Source organism: Eubalaena glacialis, chromosome 15, assembly GCF_028564815.1.
Source record: "Eubalaena glacialis isolate mEubGla1 chromosome 15, mEubGla1.1.hap2.+ XY, whole genome shotgun sequence".
Classification (NCBI taxonomy): Eukaryota; Metazoa; Chordata; class Mammalia; order Artiodactyla; family Balaenidae; genus Eubalaena; species Eubalaena glacialis.
Window position 1 is genome coordinate 50,825,108 of NC_083730.1, and position 24,226 is coordinate 50,849,333.

The following is a 24,226-nucleotide window of genomic DNA, read 5'->3' on the forward strand; positions in this document are numbered from 1 at the left end:
ATATAGAACAGCCCGTTGGGAGCAGTGGGGGTGACCTGGGGGGCCGACTCGTGCACACGTGCGGGCTCGCCTGCCCACAGAGAAAGCAAGAGGAAGCCTAACCGGAAACCGCTGGAGCCGAAAATACCAAAGTGGGCTCCCACGGGACACCATGATGCTCTGATCCAGGACTGACCTTAAAAAGTAGCCCTTTGCCCTAGAAATCATTTTAAAACAGACACTTGCTCAAACCAAAGAGCAGGACCAGGTGATGTAAAAAGTTGTCTTCCGGGACTTCCCTGGTGGTCCAGTGGCTAAGACTCCGCGCTCCCAATGCAGGGGGCCCGGGTTCCATCCCCGGTCAGGGAACTAGATCCCACAAGCCTTAACTAAGAGTTCAAATGCCGCAAGGTAAAGATCCCGCGTGCCGCAGCGAAGATCCCACGTACCGCAACAAAGACCTGGCGCAGCCAAATAAATAAATTTTTTTTTTTTTAGAAAAAAAGGACAAAAAATAAACTACAAGTAGTCTTCTGGGACTCACCTGGTGGCCCAGTGGTTAAGACTCCGTGCTTCCACCGCAGGGGGCGCAAGTTGGATCCCTGGTCTGGGAACTAAGATCCCGAATGCCCTGGGGCACAGCCAAAAAAATTAAAAGTCTTCCGATTCAAGATGCACAACAGGATTTTATATACCATCGGATTCTGTTTGGGCATTGCACGTCGTCTCCAAAGGATGAAAATCTGTCAACATTTACGGAGCCCAGGCTTAACCAAGGGGCAGAGCGACCACTGGGCAGTAAGGGAGTGGCTCCAAGCTGGGCTCTGCAGTCCCACTGCCTCAGCGCTGGCGGACAGGCTGCAGTGTCTTCACCTGTAAGACGAGGGTGATGGTGTCTACCTAGCAGAGTCGTTGTGAAGGCTCAGTACCGTGCCCTGCATGTAGTGGACACTCGGTAAATGTAGCTCGTATTAGACATCCATTTATGCCTCATAAGAATTCTTTGGACAGGATATTATCCCATTCCTCAGATGAAGAAATCAAAACTCAAACCAATTTGGTCCTGAAGATGGTAAAGCCAGGATTCCAACCCAGGCCTGTGAGTCAGAGCTGAACATCCAGGGGCTTCCGAGATATTACTGAAGGCACCGCGGCCAAGCTCTTGTGCCCTCACATGCTCTGCTCAGGGTGACCCTTTGAGAGAGATGCTCCTCACTTGTTGGTGCTGCCCACCTCACCCATCAGGCTCTTTCTTGCCTGAAATCCCTTCTCCAAGCCCCTGTGCCCTTCCCCTTACACCTGGTGATCCTGAAGACCCAGCACAGTGTTGCCTCCTGCAGGAAGCCTTCCCTCCCTGCCCTGGGCTGGCTAGGTCCCTGTCCTCTGTCCTTCCATAGCACCCAGCAGGACCACATCATGTTCATTTGAAGAGGCCTGGCAGAGCACCAGGAACATGGTAGGCATTCAATAAATGTAAGAATAAAAAGGCTACTTTTGTAAATTCTGTTGTTTTTTTTTAAAAATCAAGTTAATTATAACACATTTTTCATAGTAAGCAGTTAATGTAATTTCTCCTAATTTAAACAACTTTCCCCATGAGTCAGGGGAGGACCCATGAGATTCTTGGAGGATCTGCAGCCCCCCGAGTGGCTCTGGGCTCCCTCTGAGCCATCAGTATTGCCGTCAGCGATCAATTCTCCAAAACGCCGAGTTCCGCGATTGTTGGCGCTCTCACACATTTTCTTATATTTTAAACTTGTCTTTCCTTTCTCCCCTACTTTCTTCAGCTCTATGTATCATTAAAGAAAATGATGCTGCCACGGGGAACAGGTACTGGAAACGCTACTTCCCCATAAGTAGATACAATTTGTTCTGTTTGCTTTTACTTAGAAGGTATTTTCTTCCTTCTCTTAAATTACTTCCATCCATTTCTATAACAAGCTCTGAATTCATTTTTATCTGTGTTCATGAGATATAGATGAAACTTCCCAAGTCTGGAAACTATAAAGAACTATTTCTAGAATTTTGTTAACAGTTATAAGTGAATTAAATGCTGTGTGATAAGTAAGGTTTCAACAACAGTAAGTTAACTGGTGATTTTTTTTAACATTATAATAATGCCCAGCTTAGCAATCTCCCCCTTTTTTTAAGAAAAACTTTTTATTATGGACATTTAAAAATATATGCTTGGACTTCCCTGGTGGCACAGTGGTTAGGAATCCGCCTGCCAATGCAGCAGACACGGGTTCGATCCCTGGTCCGGGAAGATCCCACATGCCACGGAGCAACTAAGCCCGTGCGCCACGACTACTGAGCCTGCGTGCTGCAACTATGCGGCATGCACCTAGAGCGTGCGCGCCTAGAGCCCGTGCTCCGCAACAAGAGAAGCCCCTGCTCGCCGCAAATAGAGAAAGGCCCGCGCGCAGCAACGAAGACCCAACGCAGCCAAAAATATAAATAAATCTAAATATATATATATATGCAAAAACAGAGAATACGATATTGAACCTTCACATTTCAAAAAGTTTGAGATATCAACTTAGCACTTCTCTTCCCTTCCACCCATTTTGTTTCCTTCCTCTCCCATCTCAGCAGAAAGGAGGGAAGGGAACCCACTGGTTGCAATGCTGACTTTTCTGTCCCCATCTCCTTCCTTCCCTGCTGTTCCGTGTCCAGGTTCCACTGCAGTGACAGCTGCCCACACACCTCTCGTTTGTGTACCCACACCTACAAACACAGACCTCACACACACACACCCCCACACACGCAACTGCACAACACAAACACACACACCTTCACCCAGCCCTCTACCTCATTCACCATCTTCCTTAGGTATAAGATATTAGGACAGAAACTTGGTTGGCAATCTACTAACTTGAGTTAGTAGACATGAAAAAGTATAAAGCCACAAGTGCTTCTGAAAACAAAATTATTCAATAGAAAAATACTCTGTAAATCAGATTTTTAAAAAAAGTAACATCCTACTGTTTGGTGGACTCGTGGGAGGGTGTCCCCCATGGGCTTCAATGTGACCGTCCTCTGCCCATCCCCCCAGGGGCAGCATGGAGGGTTTACAGCCAGCTCTCTGTCTAGCCAGCTGTGCATCCTTGAGCATTACATTTCTCCATTTGTAAAACGGGACGTTGATCTAGGCCATCCTGGAGATTGTCACCTCTAAAAGTGTGGTTGGCTATTTAAGAAAAAGTGCTGTGACAGTTCAGAGTGACAGAATGACTAACTGAGAGCATCTCAAGTCGGCGACGTTGACTTGCTCCTCTTTAGTCTCTCTGCTCATCCGCCTTTGCACTGGTTCTCAACTCAGCTGTTCATTAGACTTCCTTGGGGAGCTTTTTAAGAGATGCAGATGCTTGGGTCCCAAGCCCGACCAATAATTACATCAGAATATGTGGCACTGGGCATCTGTATTTTTTAAAAGGTCCCCAGGTGATTCCATTGTGCAGCCAGGGTTAAGAAGCACTGCTCTATACAAATGACACAGTCAAAAGCAAAGCAAAGGAGGCAGGACTTGGATAAGTTACAAGCTGCATCTGTGAGGAGATGTGATTTCAGATAAAGTGTTTTGATTGTCTCACTTCTACAGGAGCTCTTGTCCTTAACATCGCTGAGAGCATAGCCTGACATCAGTCCCCATCGCCCTCAGAACCAAATCCAAACTCCTTGACCTGGCTTACACAGCTCTTTGTGATCTGACTTTTGCTGATTTCTGCTGCCCCAGACTCATTTTTCAGTTGGCCCCAGTGGAGAGTAATCACATGTCTGGTTTTTTCCAGCTTCAAGCCTTTGTATCTTCCCTACCCCTCTCCTTTCTTATCTAACCTTACCTCCCACCCCTGTACTTGGCCAACTTCTGCATATCATTCAGGTTCTCCAGTGGACTTTCTTTTTCTTCCCTGGGTACTCCCATAGCCCACTCTGCATACCCACTGGCACACTCAATCACACTGCACTTGATCTGCATTCCCAGCCCCACAGACTGTTGAATTCCACAAAAGTCAAGAGTGTGGCTTATTCTCCACTGTGTCCCCTGTATTTCACATGGCCAGGTTGAGTGAATATTGGTGGAAAGAATGAATGAATAACTGAATGACTACACAATAAAAAAGGAAAGAGAAATTCTTAAGGAACTGAGTCACGGTAAATTAGAGAAACCAGGTCCTCTAAATGAATGACTACGCAAGAAAAAATTCTTAATGATTGATTCACACTAAACCAGGTAAGTCAGGTCCTATCCCTATATTCTCTTTTATTTAAGACCATTCTTTAATGTCAGGGAGAGGGGGAGCCACAGTGAGGAAGCAGACTAACTTTCCACCAAAAGGAGCTTAATTTCCTTGGAGATTTGGGCTGCATTATTTCCTCCATAAACAAAAGTAGTCAACAGAGTTAATACTAAAAAGCAAAAAAGAGGAATGTATTTTAATATCTGTTAGTGCATTTTTTTAGTGAACCTTTATAATTCTTTTAATTAATGAAATATTTGCAGATAAAAATGATAGTATGTTTGCAATTTACTTAAAAACTCCAGAGGGGGGACTTCCCTGGTGGCGCAGTGGATAAGACTCTGCGCTCCCAATGCAGGGGACCGGGTTCGTTCCCTGGTCAGGGAACTAGATCCCACATGCATGCCACAACTAAGGAGCCCGCAAGCCGCAACTAAGGAGCCCACGTGCTGCAACTAAGGAGCCGGCAAGCCACAACTAAGGAGCCTGCCTGCCGCAACTAAGACCCGACAAAACCAAATAAATAAAAATAAATGTTTTAAAACAAAAACAAAAAAAACTCCAGAGGGGGAGAGGGAGGCATAGAGGTACAGGTGAAACAAGACTGGACAAGAATTGATAGCTTTAGAAGCTGGGTGGACACATGGGGGTTCATTATATTATTTTCTCTGCTTTGGCATAAAGTTTGAAACTGTCCAAAGTAGAATGTTAAAAAATAAATGTCAAAAAAATAAACTTGTGGAAGGAAGTTTTTCCCTGCATTGCCACTTGGTTCAATGAGTGTTAAAAAAAAAAAAAAAAAAAAAAAAAGGCAGCCATACATCATCCGGAGCCAGCTTGGTCTTGGTCAGTTGAAAAACAGGAATGTTCTCCAAGGTTAGTAAACTGTAATCAGTTCCACATAGTTTTCAGGCACCAGAGTTTACAAGTTACTGCAGTTGATTTGTAACTCCATTCATATGTCCACAAGAAATACAGCCTGTGTCGATGCTCCCCTCTATTTGCTTAGCCAAACAATGCTTTTCCACAGCACATTCAATCTCGAAACCGACCCAGGACCCCATTTTACGATCACTGGCACCACCCTGTCTTTCCGCATTGTTTTCACAAATTCAAAACCTCCTCTTTTTAAAGTTAGCAAAAATCTGCAGCAGTGCCTCTTTTTATTACTTTTAACATTTGTTGACCCAAACGCAGGGACTCTTTCTTCTCCCAGGGGCCTTTCACCGCAGCCAGGAACGTGCATCCATGTGGCCACGGGTTCTTCCTTCCCGATCCCGCCGTCCTCCTCAGCTGCAGCTGCTTCCGCCCCGCGCAGAAGGCGGGAGGGTTTTCCCACCGATTTCAGGCCACGCCCTTCCCACCTTCTGGTCCGCAGAGCGCGCCCTCCCCAGCCTGGCGCAAGCTCGGAGCGAAGGTTCCGGGCCAACGCAGGTTCCGGGGCTTCGGAGGGTTTCTCATCTAACGCGGGGAGTCCAGTCCTTCCTCCCAGCTTCTCACCCCCTTTCGTCTTGAATGATTCCACCTACAGACTCCATTTTTCCCACTGCCTCGCCCAGAGGTCGCAGTCACCTCCCTGACCCCGCCCCCTCTCCCCCGCGCTGGGTCTTCTTTCAGATTTCCCTCCTCTTTCCTTTGCCTCTTTTCCTATTTCATCCAAGTCAGATCTGAAGGCGCTTCTGATTGCAACTATGTGCAATTTCCCGTGTCTGCTGGAGGTGGGTTTTGTTTGTTTTGTTTTGATGGTATCCTAAAAACCACTTACAAGACACGTTTCTCCTGTCTTGGAAAGGTCTGTATCAGTACACTTAAGCCAAGATTGTTCCTTTTACTCCTTCAATCCTGTACCCTACTGTGCCCGCAGGCTTCTAAGAACTGTTTTCGTAGACATAGTAGTTTCGTAGTTTTCGTTTGCTACTTTGGGGTACCTTCTTTTTTTATTTTATTTTATTTATTTATTTATTTATTTATTTATTTATGGCTGTGTTGGGTCTTCGTTGCTGCACGCGGGCTTTCTCTAGTTGCAGTGAGTGGGGGCTACTCTTCATTGCAGTGCGTGGGCTTCTCATTGTGGTAGCTTCTCTTTGTTGCAGAGCACTGACTCTAGGCACGTGGGCTTCAGTAGTTGTGGCACGTGACCTCAGTAGTTGTGGCTCACGGGCTCTGGAGTACAGGCTCAGTAGTTGTGGCGCCCGGGCTTAGTTGCTCCGCGGCATGTGGGATCTTCCCAGAGCCCACCAGGGCTCAAACCCGTGTCCCCTGCATTGGTAGGCAGATTCTTAACCACTGCGCCACCAGGGAAGTCCTGGGGTACCTTCTTTTGCTGTGTTCTTTTTGAGCGTGCCATGACTCCTTTTGTATTTTTCATCAACCCTGAGAAAAAGGGTACTTTTATAAAAGAAATGGAGACGCAGAGAAGTTGGTTCACCCAGATTACAGCTAGTGACTGGCGGAGCCCCATTCCCCTCCTCACTCAGTCACTGCTTTACCCATTCACTCCGTGAAGATTTATTTAATCACTCATTCTGTGCTGGCGATCTTCCAAGTCTAGATTTTGAAATTGAGTATTTAAAAATTAAAAGCCTGGGATTTATTTAAGAATAAAATATTTACTTTTCATCTCATTAGTGAAGTGACTTGTAATCTTTGATATTAATTTATTTCAGGCCACAAAAATCATCAGTGTACATGCTTGGATTTCATTATAAAACTTTTGCTGAACAAATGTAAGGTAGAAATGAAAACCCTAGACCGAAAGCTTTCATTCAGTAGTGGTAATTCTTTTCATTCCAATCATTGTAGGGAGGCCCCTTTAAGATCAAATAGACTGTGCCCAAATCCCCCAATGCTACTTAACTAGTTGGGCAAGTTACTCATCATTTTGAGCCTATTTCTTCATCTTTAAAAGGAGGATAATGGATTTGTTGCATACATAAAGTGCTTAGGCGAGTGTAAGTTATCTGGAAAGCACTTAATAAATATAGTTCCCTTTTCTTCCCCTGTCAACTGTAAATTTATCATTAACAGTGAAGTGTAGAATGTTTTCATAATAGGCAAACAAGTCTTATTCTTTCCCATCCTGCACCAAACTGTCCTGGAAACAGTATAAATACGTGACAAAATGTGTTTTAGTTTCACTGCCTCTTCTTTCTATAGTCTACCATTTGATTGATGTGTTTATGAGAAATGAATGACAAGGTAGCATGCGGTGGAAGAATCCCAGGATGGTTGTAATCTACACCCTGGATGATCACCCTCAATTCGTGGAAAGTTGGATGAAAATAGTAGTTGAGAAAAATATACTGAGTTTTAAAAATATGATCTGACTAATTAGTTGCTTTCTTCTTTGCGCTTACTACCTTCAGGTAGGACATGAGTTTCCTAATTATCTTTAAAAGATTTTTACTGAAACAAATTCACAAGTCTTTCTTTTTGGGGAGGGAGGGGAGCAGCTTTCCTATTTGTTGGTTGGTTTGTTGTATTTTAAGAGCGATGGAATTGTCGATTTACCATTACATCTGTCCCATTTCAACAATAAGATTAGAAAATGTATGATTTCAAAATCATCTTCAAATCAAAATCATCATCAAAACAATAAAGTGGTGTTCCAGATCAGAGAGAGACTTGTTATGAGTTCTACAAAATCTTTTCTTAAAAAATGGAACCATTTTCCTGCCTACACTGCTAATGAAGATCAAATGCACCTCTTGGCAAAGGAAGAGATTTCAAGTGTGTAAATTCTATTTTCTGATACAGGATATTTATTTGTCATTAGCCAGCACTCTACCTGTTCATACTATAGATGTGACTGCTTTCTATTAACTGAGTATATACTAAAGTGTATAGATTCAGCCTTCCTTAAAGAGATAAATGATAATGGATACAAAATGCTTTAACTGTAGTACACTTTTCAAATGTTAACTGTAAAAAGGAAAAACATATTATAGATTCCTGTTTTTAAAAATTACCCATAGCCACTTATGTTCCAGAACTAGGTCATATTTTTTGGGTGGTCAAATGTTTATATTTTATAATGATTCCTGGCTGTTACAAATGATTTTTGCTGAAACCTAGGAAACTAGACTGCATATTGTTAATGGAAAACATATTCTCTTAGGTGAGTGATATTCTCAATTATTGTTTTTTATAATTAAATGTAGATGTTAGCATATAGGCATTGCTTTATTTTTAGAAAATTTGGGATTCATGGGTAGGGAAAGCTCAGAAAACAGATTTCTCAAAAACAAAATTGCTTTTTTTGTAGAATCTGTTTAAAAGACACTTTGGAGCAATAATATATATATATATATATATATATATATATATTTTTTTTTTTTTTTTTAATGGCAGAGAGGGTTGTTTTAAGTAACACAGAGGGAAAGACATGATCTTCCATTACAGTGACAGCACTTAGCCATAATCACCATGTCAGAACATCTTCTTTACAGGTAAAAGACATTGAATAATAGAATTTACTTGAGAAAGGCTGAGACTATTTTGAATTGTCTGGTCTTGAGATATTTATCAAGCAGGGGCCAGTACTTCTCAGAGAACCATAACTACTTAGTGGGTGATTTTCCCGGACTGCCATCTTCAAAAGTGCTACCTTTGACAGTGACACAAAACAGTAGCTCTCAGTCTTAGCGGCTGAACAATTGATTCTAATTGTCTTCACTGTTCCCTCTTTCCTATCGCAGAATCGGAAGACTTTTTGATGGTACAGAGCCCATTGTTTTGGACAGTCTCAAACAGCACTATTTCATTGACAGAGATGGACAGATGTTCAGATATATCTTGAATTTTCTACGAACATCAAAACTCCTCATTCCTGATGATTTCAAGGTGAGGGATTCATATTAAATTACCAACAGCATAAATATGTGCTTTGTTTTGATATGCTCCAAAAAATATTTCCAATTCTACGTTTTTAACATACACCAACTCTAATGGCATCAGAGGTTTCTGACATGGTTATACTGTCTTAATGAAATAGAGTATATGGTCATTAAAGTTTTACATGGCCAAAAGAGGACAGCTTTTATGTGATGAATAGAATTACAACTCATTTGAATACATTGAAAATAAGTTGGTTAAATTCAAAGCTTATTTCTGACAAGTCTTAGGTAGAGAATAAAAGGAAACCTCCCTACCTTAATAAAGACTTTCTCTCCCAGAAATTTAAAGGAAGAATTATACTTATCAGTAAAATTTTAGAAGTGTTCCCTTTTAAAGTTACTAACAAGTGTTAAAGTTAGTCCTACATGGTGCTGGCAACTCCAGGCAATGAAATTAGACAAGAACAAATAGAAAGTGTTAATATTAGAAGGGTGTATACAAAAATGTTATCTTTGCAACCGTTAATACTTCTCTAAATAGAAGATTCTAAGGGATCAATTAAATACTATTACAACTAATAAAGAACTCATTAAAGCATCCACATTCAGGGTCAATATATTACAATCAATAGCTTACCAATAGAAGAGCAAAAGCCAATTATAACATGTAATGGGAAAATGTACCACTAACAGTAACAATGAAAATTATAACACCCAGGAATAAACTTAAGAAATATGCAAAGCCTGATTAAGAAAACTGCAAATCTCTACATACAAGTTTAAAACAAGAATTGAATAGATGAAGAGACATCCTCTGTTCCTGGTTGGGAAGCTTCAATATTGTAAAGATGTCAGCTATGCCCAAATTAACTTATACATTCAGTGCAAACCCATTTAAGTCACAAATTTTTTAAATGAAATATGACCCATTTATAAAGTTTGTGTAGAAGAAAAGAATGCTTAAGAAGAGCTAAAAAATATTCGGTGGTGATAGTAATGGTGGGCAATAGTGGATGTGTCCTACCAGACATCACAACATACTATAGCGCTACAGTGATTAGAAAGTGTGATCCTGACAGGGCTAAATTGTACACATAGATCAATGGAGAAAACAGGGTTTGGAGACAGATGTGTGTGTATGTAGGAATTTGATATATTATAAAGGTGGTATTTCAAATCTGTGGGAAAAGAAAGGAATAGTCAGTAATTGGCAGTGAGACAATTGGCACTAAGACCTTTGGAAAAAATGTAAAGCCAGAGCCCTATCTCTGTCATAAGGTCACCAAAATTCCAGGAATAAACATAAAAATTAAAGCTATAAAAGTATTGGAAGAAAATACAAAGGAATTTCCAAAAGTATAATTTTCAGGCAGTGAGGGCCTACTTAAGCAAGACTTACTACCCAGAAGCCATCCTTAAAAAAAGAAAAAAATTGTTGAACTAAAGACACCATATACAAATAAAAGACAAGTGTCAGACTAGTTGAAATATTTGCAACAAAAAATTAATATCCATCATAAAAGAGCGCCTAAAAATCTATAGGAAACATGCAAACAATCCAATGGAAAACATTTAAAAATGTAAACAAAAGTTTCTCAAAGAAAAGAATAGAAATTGCCAATAAACATTTGAAAAGATATTCAATCTCTCTAGTATCAAAGAAATAAAACTTAAATGAGATACCCCCTTTTATCCATCAGATTGGCAAAGATTAAAAAATTGGTAATATATAGTATTGGGGAACATACAGTGTGGTTGGGAGTGAAAACTATTAAACATTTTTGGAGGACAATTTAGTGGTAGTTTTAATTTAGTTTTGATTTAGCAATTCCATGTCTATTAATTTATCTTCTAGAAGTAACACATAAATATGCAAAAATATATGTACATAGAATGTTTATTATAATTATATTTGTAATAGTAAAAATTGGACACCATTAACAAATGTTCAACAATGGCAGATGGTTACAAATATTACACACTATTCATACTATGGATTAGTTGATGTATGGGGGAAAAAATCACCAAGATTTTATTCAGTGAAAGCATTAAGTTGCAGAATATGTATAGTATGTTTCTATTTATGTAAAAAATTATGGGTATGTATGTGTCAATAGATAGAAAAAGATCTGGAAGAATAGATCCCAAATTAATAGGGGTTCGGGGGGCTCTCATCCCTCCTCTCCTTCAGGACTTTGACCTGTGGGGTAAGGGCCAAGGGTGACTAGCCATATGGAAAAGAGAGTGTAGAAGGGTCATATCATGTACACATTTCTCTTACATGAAAACAATATACATTTGGCAGAAAAATAAGAGAATCATAACTGCAACGAGTGTGTGCAGTTCCCCGCAGCCCTGGAATGAATCGGAGGAACTCTTGTGCCCCTGCTGCTCCCCAGCCAGTTGGGGGTTCCCGGGGGCCTCTCACGGTGCTGAGCAGGATTCCAGGGTTTACAGACATTGGAAGTTGGTTTGTGCAACGTGGCTCCTAAATGCAAAAGTCGGCAACTTTACCAAGGATGGTCTCCTCCAACTCAGGAAGGAAAACGTATTGCGAGTCTCTAATACGGCTCCTTCCTAGACGGTGTTCAAGGATGCTCTTCAACGTATACGCTCTTCTCTCCACTTGCCCTTTCCTGCCTTCCCCTCGTGCCACGTCATTCATCTGCGAGCATCTTCCGCAGTGGCCGCAGGGGACTCTCCGGGCTCCAGCCCTCAGTCTAGAGCTGGGGACCCACCTGCTTAGACACGAGGGCAGAGCGAGCCGGCGGGTTTAGACAGCGGGCCCCTCGCTGCAAGGACCCCCAGCCGCAGAGTTGACAGCCGGCCGCTTCGCACACCAGCTGCAGCGGATCGGGAGCTCCGAGGGAAGTCTTCTAGAAAGCAGGCAGAGGCCCTACGTGGAGATGCGAAGCGGGGCTGAGTCCTGCACTGGGCACCGAAGGGAAGGAAGGAGTGGGGGAGGGGGAGAGGCCTGCTGCGCGTGGGCAGGGGCTTCGGCAGGGACCCCAGCCTCTCATCAGACCCGGCGCCCCGGGGGGCAGGCGTTCGCTCCCGGGTTAGGGCTGGGAGAGCAAGTCCGGCGAGTAGAGAAAGGGCTGAAAGAATGAGAGCCAAGGTTTCCTTCCTCTCTGTTGTTTTCCTAGAAGGAAGGCACTAGGAGTGGGAAAGGGGGTGGAGGAGAGAAATTTCACCTTTAGCTCTATTTGAAGGTGATTGCATTTCCAGACGCCCACTCAGAACATTGACCTGGATAGTTCACTGGCTCCATAAACGAGCTGCCCACCCAGGAGCGGCGGGGCCCACCACCTCCTCCTCCCCGCCGCCAGCACCGTGAAACCCGCGCCTCTCCCCTTGCGTCCTGTCCATCTCAGTGAAAATGCCAGAATCCACCGTCCTGCTCCAGGCCCCACCCTCCCACATCCATCCATCGGTGGCTCTACCTAGAGCACCCTCCGGATACTTCTCGAATCAATTCACCCCTCTCATCCCCCCTCCCTAGTCCAAGGCCCGGCAACTCTCTGGATGACTCAGGGTCGCTTCATAATTGGTGTCCCGTCTCCCACCCTTACCCCTTCTCATCCACTCTCCATGTTGAAACCAGGAGACACTTCTTTCCATTAAACTTTTTATTTTGAGATCATGGTCGATTCTCGTGCAGCTGTAAGAAATAATGGAGAGATCCTTTGTTACCCAGTTCCCTCCAGTGTAACATCTTGCAAAATTATACTACAACCTCACAACTGGGATGTCAGCATTGTCACCGTCAAGGTACAGAACATTTCCATCATGGCCAGGATCCCTCCTGTTGCCCTTTTATAGCTATGCCCTCCTCCCTCTCCCCCTCCTCCATCTCCCACCCCATCCCTCACCAAGGGACGCTTTTAAAAAACATCGTGTATAGTGACTTGCTCTTGCTTCAAACTCTGCAGGAGTTTCCCATTCCTTGTTCATGGAGCAAAGCAGCACATCCCTGTCAGAGCCCACGAGGCCCCTGCCCACCTCACCCGGCTCTTAACCTACACATGTGCCACACCATCTTCTTGTTCCCCTTCAGAGCAGCCCGCTCTGTCTGTCTGATGCTCTTTCCCTGGCCTTTATTTGTCACTTAGGGCTCATCATATTCATCACTAAGCCATCGTGTGCCTAGTCTAGCTTAGATTTGCCTGTATCCCCTCTTCTCCATGGTCACACACAGTGTATTTGTAATTATTTGTCTCTGTTGTTTAGCACTATGTACCCAGCTGTATGTTAGCAAATGCTTTCAGCTACAAGTGTTGACATAGCCAATCAACAGCACCTTAAACTAATGGAGATTTTTTTTTCTCACATAAGAAATCAGAGGTCCATGGCTGTTGGCAGTGGTATCTGCTCAGTGATGGTATCAAGGACAGGACTCTCTCTTTTTGTTTTGTCACCCTCAGTGTTGACGTTCTGGCCTCATGCTTGTCACCTCAGGGTCTTAAGGTGACTGCCACAGCTCCAGGCATCACATCCTCATTCAAGGCAGGAAAAGGGGACAGAAAGCTTATAACTCACAAGACTTCGTCCTTGTCAGAAGATTCCCAGGTTCTCTTTATATCTCATTGGCTAGAACTGAGCCTCCCCTAGCTGCAAAGGAAGCTGAAAAGTGAATTTTTTTCTTTTTCAGCCTCTACAGTGAGAGAAATGGGCAAAGGCTAAGGGGTTGGGAATAGCTATTGGGGAAGCTAGCCAGCAGTGTCTGTCACACTAGCGCAGCCCTGCACGTAGTAACATGTAAATATCTGTGGCATAAGTGAATGAATACACGGATGGATGAGTAAATGAATGAAGTGAGTCTCACATTCAAACCAGATTCTCATTCATACCTGGTCGTATACTTCCTTATATTTGAACTTTGGATATTTTGTATGTGTATCCTGACTATTTAACTACTTTGTAAGAGTCTCACAAACAGGATCATTTTTATGTTTTTCTAGAGGACGTTGTGTGCTGGACACGTAATAATTACTAAGTATTAATTAATTTAAACACAGCCGAAAAAGGTCAAAAGAGTCATAGGAGACCAGAAGCTAACTATAAGTAGGCACTACACTTCCATTTAAAATCATATAGGACTAAATGGAAAATATAAAACATGTATGTATGTAATATCATCATCCTAAGCTACTTGTCAGGGTAATATATTAATTTATAATTTCCATGATTAAAAGAGATGCAGACTCCAGGGAATATAAAACAATTTATGGGGAATTACAGTCAGAAAATGATAATAACCATTTGTTTTTAGTTGCAGTATGTTCCAGAAACAGAGCTAGGTGTTTTAAACACATTTAAATGTGGCAGGCATTATTTTTCCTCCAAGAATATTCAGGTTAGATGCTGGGGAGAGAAACACTGCATGGGAGATAAGCTGTGGCCCATTCCAGAGGACAGTCCCTTGAGGACTCACCCAGTCACCACCCCCAGCCCCCCACCCCTGGCTAGGATTGGGATGGGTGCTTCTCTGTACCTTTGGTGCTCCCTTGGGATTCCAGAGCTCTGAAAGACCTGCTGTTCATCAATTCTAAGCACAGAACACACCCTTTAATTGCCTAAGGTTTCAACTGTAGCCCACACTTGGGGAAAAAGACAAAAAGCATGTCAGATGAAACTCACGTATCCCAGGGCCCTGAAATGTTTCCCACAGAACCTCTGGGTGACAGGCTGTAAATTACAGGGAGTCTGGAACCTGGCAGAGCAGCCAAAGAACAGGTGACGATGGAAGTGCATCCACCGCAGTCTGTGCGAATCACAAACGTGGGCGCACACAGATGGGCTCAGTCCGCCCGTCCCTGAGCAGTACTATAGTGCTTTCTTCCTTGGCAGAGTTTATCTCCTGACCTTGGAAAAGGGACACGGCATTTGGCTTGTGGAGAGAATCTCTCTTACTGGGTTTGCAGGGAGAGCATTCCTTGATGACCTGCTCCCCTCTCCAGCTATTTAACGCTGGGTTGAGCAAATGCATGAAATCTTGAAATCACAGCATCCTACGACCCTGAAAATCTCGTTCTGCAAATGTGCCGTCTGAGCTAGATACCCATTTAACAATTTAGATAATTTCATACTTCAGAACACCACTTAAGTGGCAGCTGCTTGTGCGCTATTCCCACTGAAAGGCGTTGGAATCTGTTCTCTAGATTAAAGTGATTGTAGAACTTCTCTGCCGTGTTTTATTACGGATAATAATAAAACTTCCCTTCATTTCCCCTCACCCCTAATTATACTGATTTGTTCACTGTTGCTCTATCTTCTGCTCACTCCCAGGCATGCATGGGCGTGTGTGGGTGCACACACCCATATACACACGCATGCACACAGTTGGAATTCCCAGCACATCAGGAGTCCAGAGCTTTGGTTCCTTTTGTGATGGGGAACCACAAAATTACCCCTCTCTAGGCTTCTATTCTGAACCCCTTTGGTAAGTGCCCCCACGTTGCTAACATCTTTTGTGGTCTCTGGATAGATGTCTCCCCTTCTTAGATAAAGAAAAATTTGCTAACAGACAGCCTCCAGCTTACCTCTCCCTGGCTTAAGTTCAAAAGTCTATTAGTTATTTCTAATAACCTTTAAATATTGCAGAAGAAGTATATGTACATTGTAGGAAATCTGGAAAAATAGACAAGCAAAAAGAAAAGTTTCAACAGTATATTCCCACCACTCAGAGATTGCCGATGTTAAAACTTTAGTGCATAGGCGTCTGGGTCTTTTGCTATGCTTATTTCAGACAATATCTCTACCTTTCCATTTTAATAAAATTTGATTTCCTCTAATACCGCAGCCATATTCAGATTTCCCTGGTTGACCCCCAGAACGTCCTTTCTATGTGGGTTTTTTTTTTTTTTTTTTTGATCCAGGGATTCTTTATTTTTTATTTTATTTTTGGCTGCGTTGGGTCTTTGTTGCTGCGTGCGGACTTTCTCTAGTGGTGAGCGGGGGCTACTCTTCGTTGCAGTGCGTGGGCTTCTCATTGTGGTGGCTTCTCTTGTTGAGCACAGGCTCTAGGCGCGTGGGCTGCAGTAGTTGTGACACGCGGGCTCAGTAGTTGCGGCTCGCGGGCTCTAGAGCACATGCTCCGTAGTTGCGGCGCACGGGCTTAGTTGCTCTGCGGCATGGGGGTTCTTCCCGGACCAGGGACTGAACCCCTGTGCCCTGCGTTGGCAGGCAGATTCTTATCCACTGAGCCACCAGGGAAGTCCCTTCTGTGTGGTTTTTCCAAGCTGGTATCTGATCTGAGACCTCGATGAAACTAGTTATGTCCCTTCCTTTTATTATCTAGCATAGTCCCTTTTTATATGATGCTGACTTGCTGAAGAGACCGGGCCAGTTGCCCTACACAATGTCCCACCATCTGGATTTGTCTGGTTGCTTTGTCATGTGAGCTCATTACTCTAACCTCTCATTTCCTGTAAACTGCAACTTGTATCTAAAGACTTGATAGGTTTAAGTTAAGTATTTTGGTGAGACTACATCTCCAGTGATGTTGGGTACTTCATATTACGTCACATTAGCAAACACATGTGGTTGAATCACCATTAATGATGCTAAGAGTGACCATTCAATCAGGGTGCGTTCTGTGCTCCTGTAGTTGCAACAAAAATGATTCCTGTCTAGCTCAGAGTTTCTCAGCTCACAGTATTAACATTTTGAGCCACATGATTGTTGTGGTAGGGCTGTCCCGTGCATTGTCGGATGTTGAGTAGCATCCCCGGCCTCTACCCACTACATGCCAGTAGCACCCAACCCCTCCCAGTTATAGAACCAACAATGTCTCCAGACACTGCAAAATGTCCTAGCTTAAGGAAAAGAGGAAGGAAGGATTTATGGGAAGGATTCTCGTTTACCTCACAGAATTAGTGGGAACATTCTCTCGGGTGGAAACACCAGGGCAGCTCTGACGACCTCGGTTGTGGGAGTCTGTGGGCTTCTAGAATGCTGCCCTTAACCTGGCTCTGCCCCAGCAATGCCCAGGGTCTCTCTCCCCTTTTTTGGTTCCACAGAGAGACCATCTGATTGGCTCCAGTTGGCTCCGATGCTGGTGCTTTAGCCAATCAGCTGCAGCAACACAGACATGGCTTCTAGGTACTCATTCCTGAGGAACGAACTTTCTCAGAGGAGACAGAGTGCTGAGCTGGGGAGACCCACCCCCCCAGCCGGAAGTTTCTTCTTCCCTCGCACCTGAGAGAGTGCCCACTCAGGATGTCGGCCCCCGCCCACGGTCTCAGCTCTGCCACCTAGAGTTTGCGTCCCTGCTGCAGAGACCGTTGCTCCTGGTACGCCTGCCGAGGCCCACTTCTCTCCCTCTCCCCAGGACACTCCCTCCGAGGCAGGACAAGCTGCAGTAACCAGAGGTAGCAGCCAGCGCCAGTGCCCTGTCAGATAGCATCCCAGCCCTGGCCACACGCCCGGGTGTGGCTTCCAGATGCACATGGATCTGCCTTGGGCTCTGCCATCGGCGCCCTGTCAGATAGCATCCCAGCCCTGGCCCTCGCCACACCTGCACATGAGCCCTAACTCCTGCAGCCTCGTGACCCGGTGACTTGCCGCGCCAGGGTGTGGCTTCCAGATGCACATGCATCTGCCATCAGCACCCTGTCATTGTCACTTGTGGACACCTTAGCTTTTCTCTGGGAGAGTCAGAGAGTGGGGGGTGGAGACAGTGGCCGGGTAGAGAAGGGACCTTGCCACCTCTCGCGTTACCTTCAGTAGCCATCAGGGCTGGGCATCCTTGGCCCAGGAAAAGGAGTGGTCGGGAGGAGCTGGCAGATGGTGTTCAGATGGTGCTGAACAGGGAAGAAGCCTCCTGGCCAGAAGTACCAAGTGGTAGCAGGGCAAAAGGAGTGAGTGGGCCAGTCCTCCTGGGCTTTGAAGAAAAGGAAGGGGTTTGGGGGCGGGGAGAGCAGACAAGGCGGAGCACAGAGGAGTTTTAGGGCAGTGAAACTACCTTGTATGATATCATAATGGTGGATACATGTCATCAGACAGTTGTCCAAACTCACACAATGTTCAACAGCGAGAGCGAACCCTAACGTGAGGACTTCGGTTACGATGTGTCAGTGTAAGTTCATAGATTGTAACAAATGGACCAGTCTGGTGGAGGCTCTGGGTAGCCGGGGAGGCTGTGCATGGGTGGGGGGAGGGGGTATATGGGAAGCCTCTCTACCTTCTGCTCAGTTTTGCTGTGAACAAAACTGCTCTAAAAAAAGAAAATTGAAAGGAAGGAAGGGAGGGAGGAAAGGAGGGTTACAGAGCCAGGGAAATAAGAACCTTAGAGGTCCCAAACCTCAAACACTGAAAAACCTGTGATGGCCCACCTCCCCCTAAAAAACAAATGTTTTTAAAGCAAAGTTTTATAAGGATCTGTTTTTGTTTCTGATTACTACATGGATGCTACCGCTGAAATGTAAAATATAAAATCCTTTCATTTCCCCTCATTGTCTTGGCGCCTCCTCTTTGCAGGTGCCCAGATACATACACACCCTGCCTTCTGGGGAACCAAGCACGGCCCGGGAGACCCCGGAGCAGGATCCCCTGTCCCGAGCGTGGGTAGGAGAAGAGCTTCTAGAGCTCCGGGGAGGAGTTGGATGCATTCCTCGTAGAAAAACCCTCTTTGTGCCCACGGTACCTAGCATGGCTGCTGCACATAAACAGGTCTTAAAATGAATGAGTGGCTGAGTTGCCTTTTGAGTGGAAGGACCTGTGAAACTTCAAGTACATTAGGCGTGAAATAAGACTTTCAACGGTTTTGTGGAACTAGAAGCCGTGTGTGGTAGGCTGAGTAATGGCCCCGAAAGGTGTCCACATCCTAATCCCCAGAACCTGTGAATGTCACCTTACGTGGCAAAAGGGACCTTGCAGATGTGATGAAGTTTAAGGGTTTGGAGATGGGGAGATGATCCAGGATAACCCAGGTGGACCCAGTAGAACCACGGGAGTCCTTAGAAGTGAAAGAGGAAGGCTGGAGGGTCAGAGTCAGAGAAGATATCAGGAAGGAAGTGGTGTGATGGTTAGCCACGAGCCAAGGAATGTGTGGGCAGCCCCTGGAAGCTGGAAAACACGAGGAACCTGATTCTGCCCTAGAACCTCCAGAAAAAAAGGCAGCCCTGCCAATACCCCGTCTTTGTTCTGTGAGACCCGTTTCAGACTTCTGACCTCCAGAACTGCAAGAGAATAAATTTGTGCTGTTTTACACCGCCAAATTTGTGGTAATTTCTGACAGCAGCAGTAGGAAACCAATACACTGTGTATATCACTTTCCTCCCTGTATGGAAAATGTCTTCTGAATTCAAATATTTAATCAAGAAATAAGCTTTTGAAAAATGGCCCATCTGCCTTTTGGAGTCCACCCACATTTACTTTCCTGTTCCGTGTACTTCTCTCCAAGGTCTCAGGGAAGCCCAGTGTATTCACCTGTAAAATGAGATCTTGATCTTTCTGCCTCTCAGAATTATTGCAAATCTCAAAAAAAAATTTTTTTTATTTTAAAAATATGTATTCTAGGATTTTAAATTATTTAAACAGGATAATAGGTCTGTGAATAACCTATCTTTTACTAAATATGAGGCTAAGCAAGAGATATGGTTGATGCTGTCTTAACGAGAGAAGGTAAAATCAGCGTGGGAGCAGAGAAGAGTAATGGCCACTAGAACATTCTGGACTTGCTTTGCTGAAAGCAGACACGGATGCTTTTGATTCACTTCCTTCAAAAGAAGAACTGGGGCCAAACCTGCTGCAGCCCCATAAACGCCTGCCCATTTCCACCTCGTCCCTTGGGAACAAGAGGCTGAGTCGTCTAGAGTTTGTAAAAGCCAATGAAAGGAAGGCGGGCATCATCAGATAGGAACTGAGTCTTCAGGGAAAAAGACTTCAAAAGATTGAGATACCAGAAGAGATGAGCGCAAGGCCAGAACATCTAAAAGGAAACAGGATAAACCCTAAACAACGTGAAATGTAGACAGTAAAATTATATGATCCTGATGGAGGAAGGAAAGGAGGACGAGACTTCTGGAGAGAGTGGCCGTGGAGACTGAATCTGTTCTGCAGGGAGTTCTCGGATGAGACGGGAGGCGGGCGTCAGGAAGCAGAGAAGGAAGGATGTAAAGGAGCCTGCCATGAAAAGAACAGCCAGCGTGAGCTTAGCTGTGCAGAAGATGGTTACAGGGTGACGTTTCTGGTGCTCGGGCTGGTGGAGGACGATGCTGGGAGGCGAGTCAGAGTGGGGAGCCAATGGCCACGCCAAGCGCACGTGCTCAGCTGTTCTCCAGCCTTCGCTCCCTAGCGCAGAGGGCGGCCCTTCCTGCAGACCAGATGGCGCAGCGGTAAAGGAAGAAATGGAGCCAAGATAGTCAAGAGACAGTAAAAGAACACCTGGCAGCTTGAGGTAGTTCAAGGCTTGGCCTGTGAGATGACGTCCCAGGTGCAGGATGACCTTCGGGGGAGCCCTTTTAATCCTTCACTTTAACGACCGCTAACTAGCAGGGTCCTTGAGACGTCGCTGAGCAGGGCCAAAAGGCTGATAAGGGCCAGTGTTTCCCTAATTTTCCAAGAGCAGCTAATGATAACTGTGAGCAACATTCTGTAGGGAGGGGCTGTCAGTCCATGGGCGGAATTCAAAGTGGATTATTACACACTTGGTTTGTGAACTCAGAGGAAAAAAGGAGGAGGTCAGAGTCAGTGTAGGGGGGACTTGTAACCCAGGCCCTGTGAGTCTCATTACTTTGGGGTTATGGTAGACAAACTGGTAGATCAGGGCATTGGCACAGACACAGGCCCATATAGTAGCAGGGCTGGAAGCAACTTGAATGCAATTGAGTCCACTCGTTTGACAGGTAAGTAGACTGGAGCCCTAAACAGTTAAGGGGACTATCTGGCAATATGGCGACTTGGAGCCCCTCCCAGACCTCCAGCCTTTCCCCTGGAGTCCCACCCAAACACACAGTATTTCAACAAGAATCTAACAAATGCCACAGTTATGGGCTGGATTACAGATTGTATAACCACTTGGCAGCCAGAATCCAGAGACTTAGTTTATTACCTGACTGTCAGCCTGAACAAAAGCCTGTACGTAGCCCTGTCCTCTCAGGACTTTTAGAAATGATTCACACATAGAGACAGGACACCCAGTTCAAAATGACACAAAAACGAGAGGGAGACCGAGAACATTGGGTGAAAGAATTTGAATTTTTCTCCATACCTTGGAACAAACTCAGAACCTACAGTATGTCATTTAAAGAGGGATAAATAATGGAGGACTTAAAATTTTTCACAAACGCTGAATGAGGAAGACCTAGCTCCATAGCAGCTTGGTGAAAAAGGTGTAGGGATTTCACCATAAGCCGAATAAGCAGAATGTGAATAGAGTAATGGGACTGTGGGGATGCCAGGAAAGCTAATGTGACCTTATGCCGTGTGGTGGGCAGAATGATGCCCCCCAAAGACGTCCATGTCCTAATTCCTGAAAGCTATCACTATGTCACCTCACACAGCAAAAGGGATTTTGCAGACGTGGCTAGATGAAGGATCTTGAGATGGGGGGATTATCCTGGATAATCCAGGTGGACCCAACATACTCAAAGGATCCTTACACGTGAAAGAAGGAGGGGAAAGGGTCAGAGTAAGAGGAGGAGATGTGCCAACGGTAGCAGAGCGGGGAGTGATGCAGGACCAGAGGCCAAGTGGTGCAGGCAGCCTCTGGAAGCTGGAAAAGGCAAGGAAATGGATTCTCCCCTAGAGCTTGCAGAATAAACACAGCCTCAGTGACTCATCTTGGACTTCTGATTCCCAGAACTATAGGAGAATAAGTTCATGTTGTTTTAAGCTACTAAACCTGTGATCATTATTACAGCAGCAACAGAGAACTAATACAGACTGCATTCATAGCAGTTACAGTGTCCAGCCAAGCAAAGGTGGTGCAGTGCGCTCATGAGATCACATCTGAAATGTTAGGTTCCATTCTGGTTTGGGTTTTAGGCAGCATGTTGACAAATTCAAGTACAGTTGACCCACGAACAATGCAAGGATTGGGGGGCCAACCCTCCTCGCAGATGAAAATCTGCATATGATTTAGTCGTCCCTCTGTGTCTGCAGTTACACATCCGCGGATTCAACCAACTGCAGATCATGTTGCACTGTGGTACCTATTTACTGAAAAAAGTCCACATGTTAGTGGGCCCGTGTAGTTCAAACCCGTGTTGTTCAAGGGTCAGCTGTATGTACTAGATGTTGAAGAAGTTCGAAGTCATAACAAATGAAAAGGAGCTGAAACGATTGGGTATTTTCAGCCTGAATAATATTTAGACGTAACAGTTGTCTTCAAATGTTTGAAGGGTTAACATGTCAAAGATTAAGATCACTGAAACCCCAGAGGGCGGAATTAAGAACAAATAAGTTGAAGTTACAGGAAATTCAGGTCATTCTAACAAAGACATTTACAACAATCACAGCTTCAAACAAAGTAAATACTGTGCCTTGTTAAGTAGTAAGCTTCCCATCTCTGGAAGCATTCAGTCAGAGGCTGAATGATCACTACTCAGTGATATTAGAAAGGATTCCTCCATAGGGTCAAGGTTGGTCAAGAAGACTGCTGTGAGCACTTTTAAGATCTGAAGACTTGATGGCATGTTTTTCACCAGAGTCCAGATTCTTTTTCACGCTAAACTTTGTAATTAAACCTCACAGGAAAATAAAAAGCAGTAGCAGAAGTTCTCACTTCTATTGCTTGTGTAACTCTCAATACTGTTTAACTCTCCTTGAGAGCTGTCATCTTGATGAGTAAGTAAGATATTAAGGTCAGTATGTCACAGTTGGTGGACTTCAAAGACGGCCAGGGCACGGTAGTGGGGTCCCCAGGTTGACCAGGAGGAACCTGCAGTTTCCTCACTCCTACCCTCAGGCTGGGCTGGTCTGGAGGGCTCGGTTCTGCCCTCAGAGGGACCACACCTCAACTTGGCTCTCAACACCTCAAATCGAGCAGTATCTCCTGTGAGACAGGAGGCGAAGCAGGTGAAATGAGATGATGGGAGCAGTGGGCTGCTCTCCTGCAGGGAGCCAGGCTCCTGTAGTGATGGGGTTGCTAGGAGACGACAGAGTAAAGCAGCAGCCCCTTCTGCTGACCAGCATCCAGGTCATGTCTTCCACCTGGCCCGAGTTTCTCAGCACGGAAGGTAGACAATCCAGCTAGGGGCCCATTCGTACTTTCTTGCCCCTCCACACTGTTTTTGTGGAAGCCTTGAATAATGCTCCAGCTGTTGATTTGCAAGAAAAAGCAAAGTGCCAAATAAAGCAGCTCTCCTGAAGTCATGACCTCCTATGCTCCGTCCTGAGGCCTCTGGCGGCCCTCGAGCCCTGGGCTCAGGCATTGGCTCTCCTGCAGGCACCAGGCACTGCCTGCCAGCTCCAGCCCATGGAAGGAAGGCGAAATGCGTGTCAGTTGATTAAAATGTTCTCAACCAGCGTGTCTGGACAAGTGTCCACGTACCTCACAGCCAGAGATGATTGTGGCCATAGCTACGTTTAGACATAATATTGACCTGCTTGATAACATTCTCCCTAAGCTGCTGCCTCCCCGTCATCCTCTTTTGTCCTCCCATTCAGTGGCTTGTGTGTGTTTTAATAGATTTTTTTTAAGACAAGAGAAAAAGAAACCACGCCCGAAGACTGGGTGACTGCGTTTTCAGAAGTGGACTAGCTTCCTTTCCTGCACATCTGTCTTTTGGGAGCCCAGGCCTGAGGCTCTCTCACTTTGTTTGCCTCTCTCACTTTGTGATGGGGGCACCGAGGGCTGGTGGAGGGCAGTGCGTCCTCCATCAGCCTCCCCCAAACCATCACCCATCCCGCAAGTTTAGGTAAAAACAGCATGCGTGCCCTCCAGGTGCCCATCCACACGCTCTCCAGCCCCACCTCCACCATGGCCCTGCCCCACCCCCTCCTGTGAGAAGTTCTGGAGCTGCCACTGAAGGTGACAAGGAGCATAGGCTCCTGGTGAATGGTGCACAGCTATGCCTCGCTCGCCTCGACCCATATAGGCGTTCCATCCAGCGGCCATAAAGTGGATTCTCATGGACACAAACTGTAAACACCCAAAGGCATTTTTCTACAAAAAGAGAAAAGTCTTGGTGAATCCTTTCACATCCTAGTTTATTCATCTGCAAA

General features: G+C 45.0%; 1 protein-coding gene across 5 annotated transcripts in view; it reads left to right on the plus strand.

Moving 5' to 3' along the window:
* Positions 1 to 24,226, plus strand: part of KCTD1 (potassium channel tetramerization domain containing 1) — a 181,530-nt gene that overhangs the window by 151,516 nt on the left and 5,788 nt on the right. For all 5 annotated transcript variants that reach the window (XM_061168859.1, XM_061168862.1, XM_061168858.1 and 2 more), the window contains exon 3: positions 8,918 to 9,062. In XM_061168859.1, coding sequence (XP_061024842.1) covers positions 8,918 to 9,062 — 145 coding nt within the window. The remainder of the gene's footprint in view (positions 1 to 8,917; positions 9,063 to 24,226) is intronic.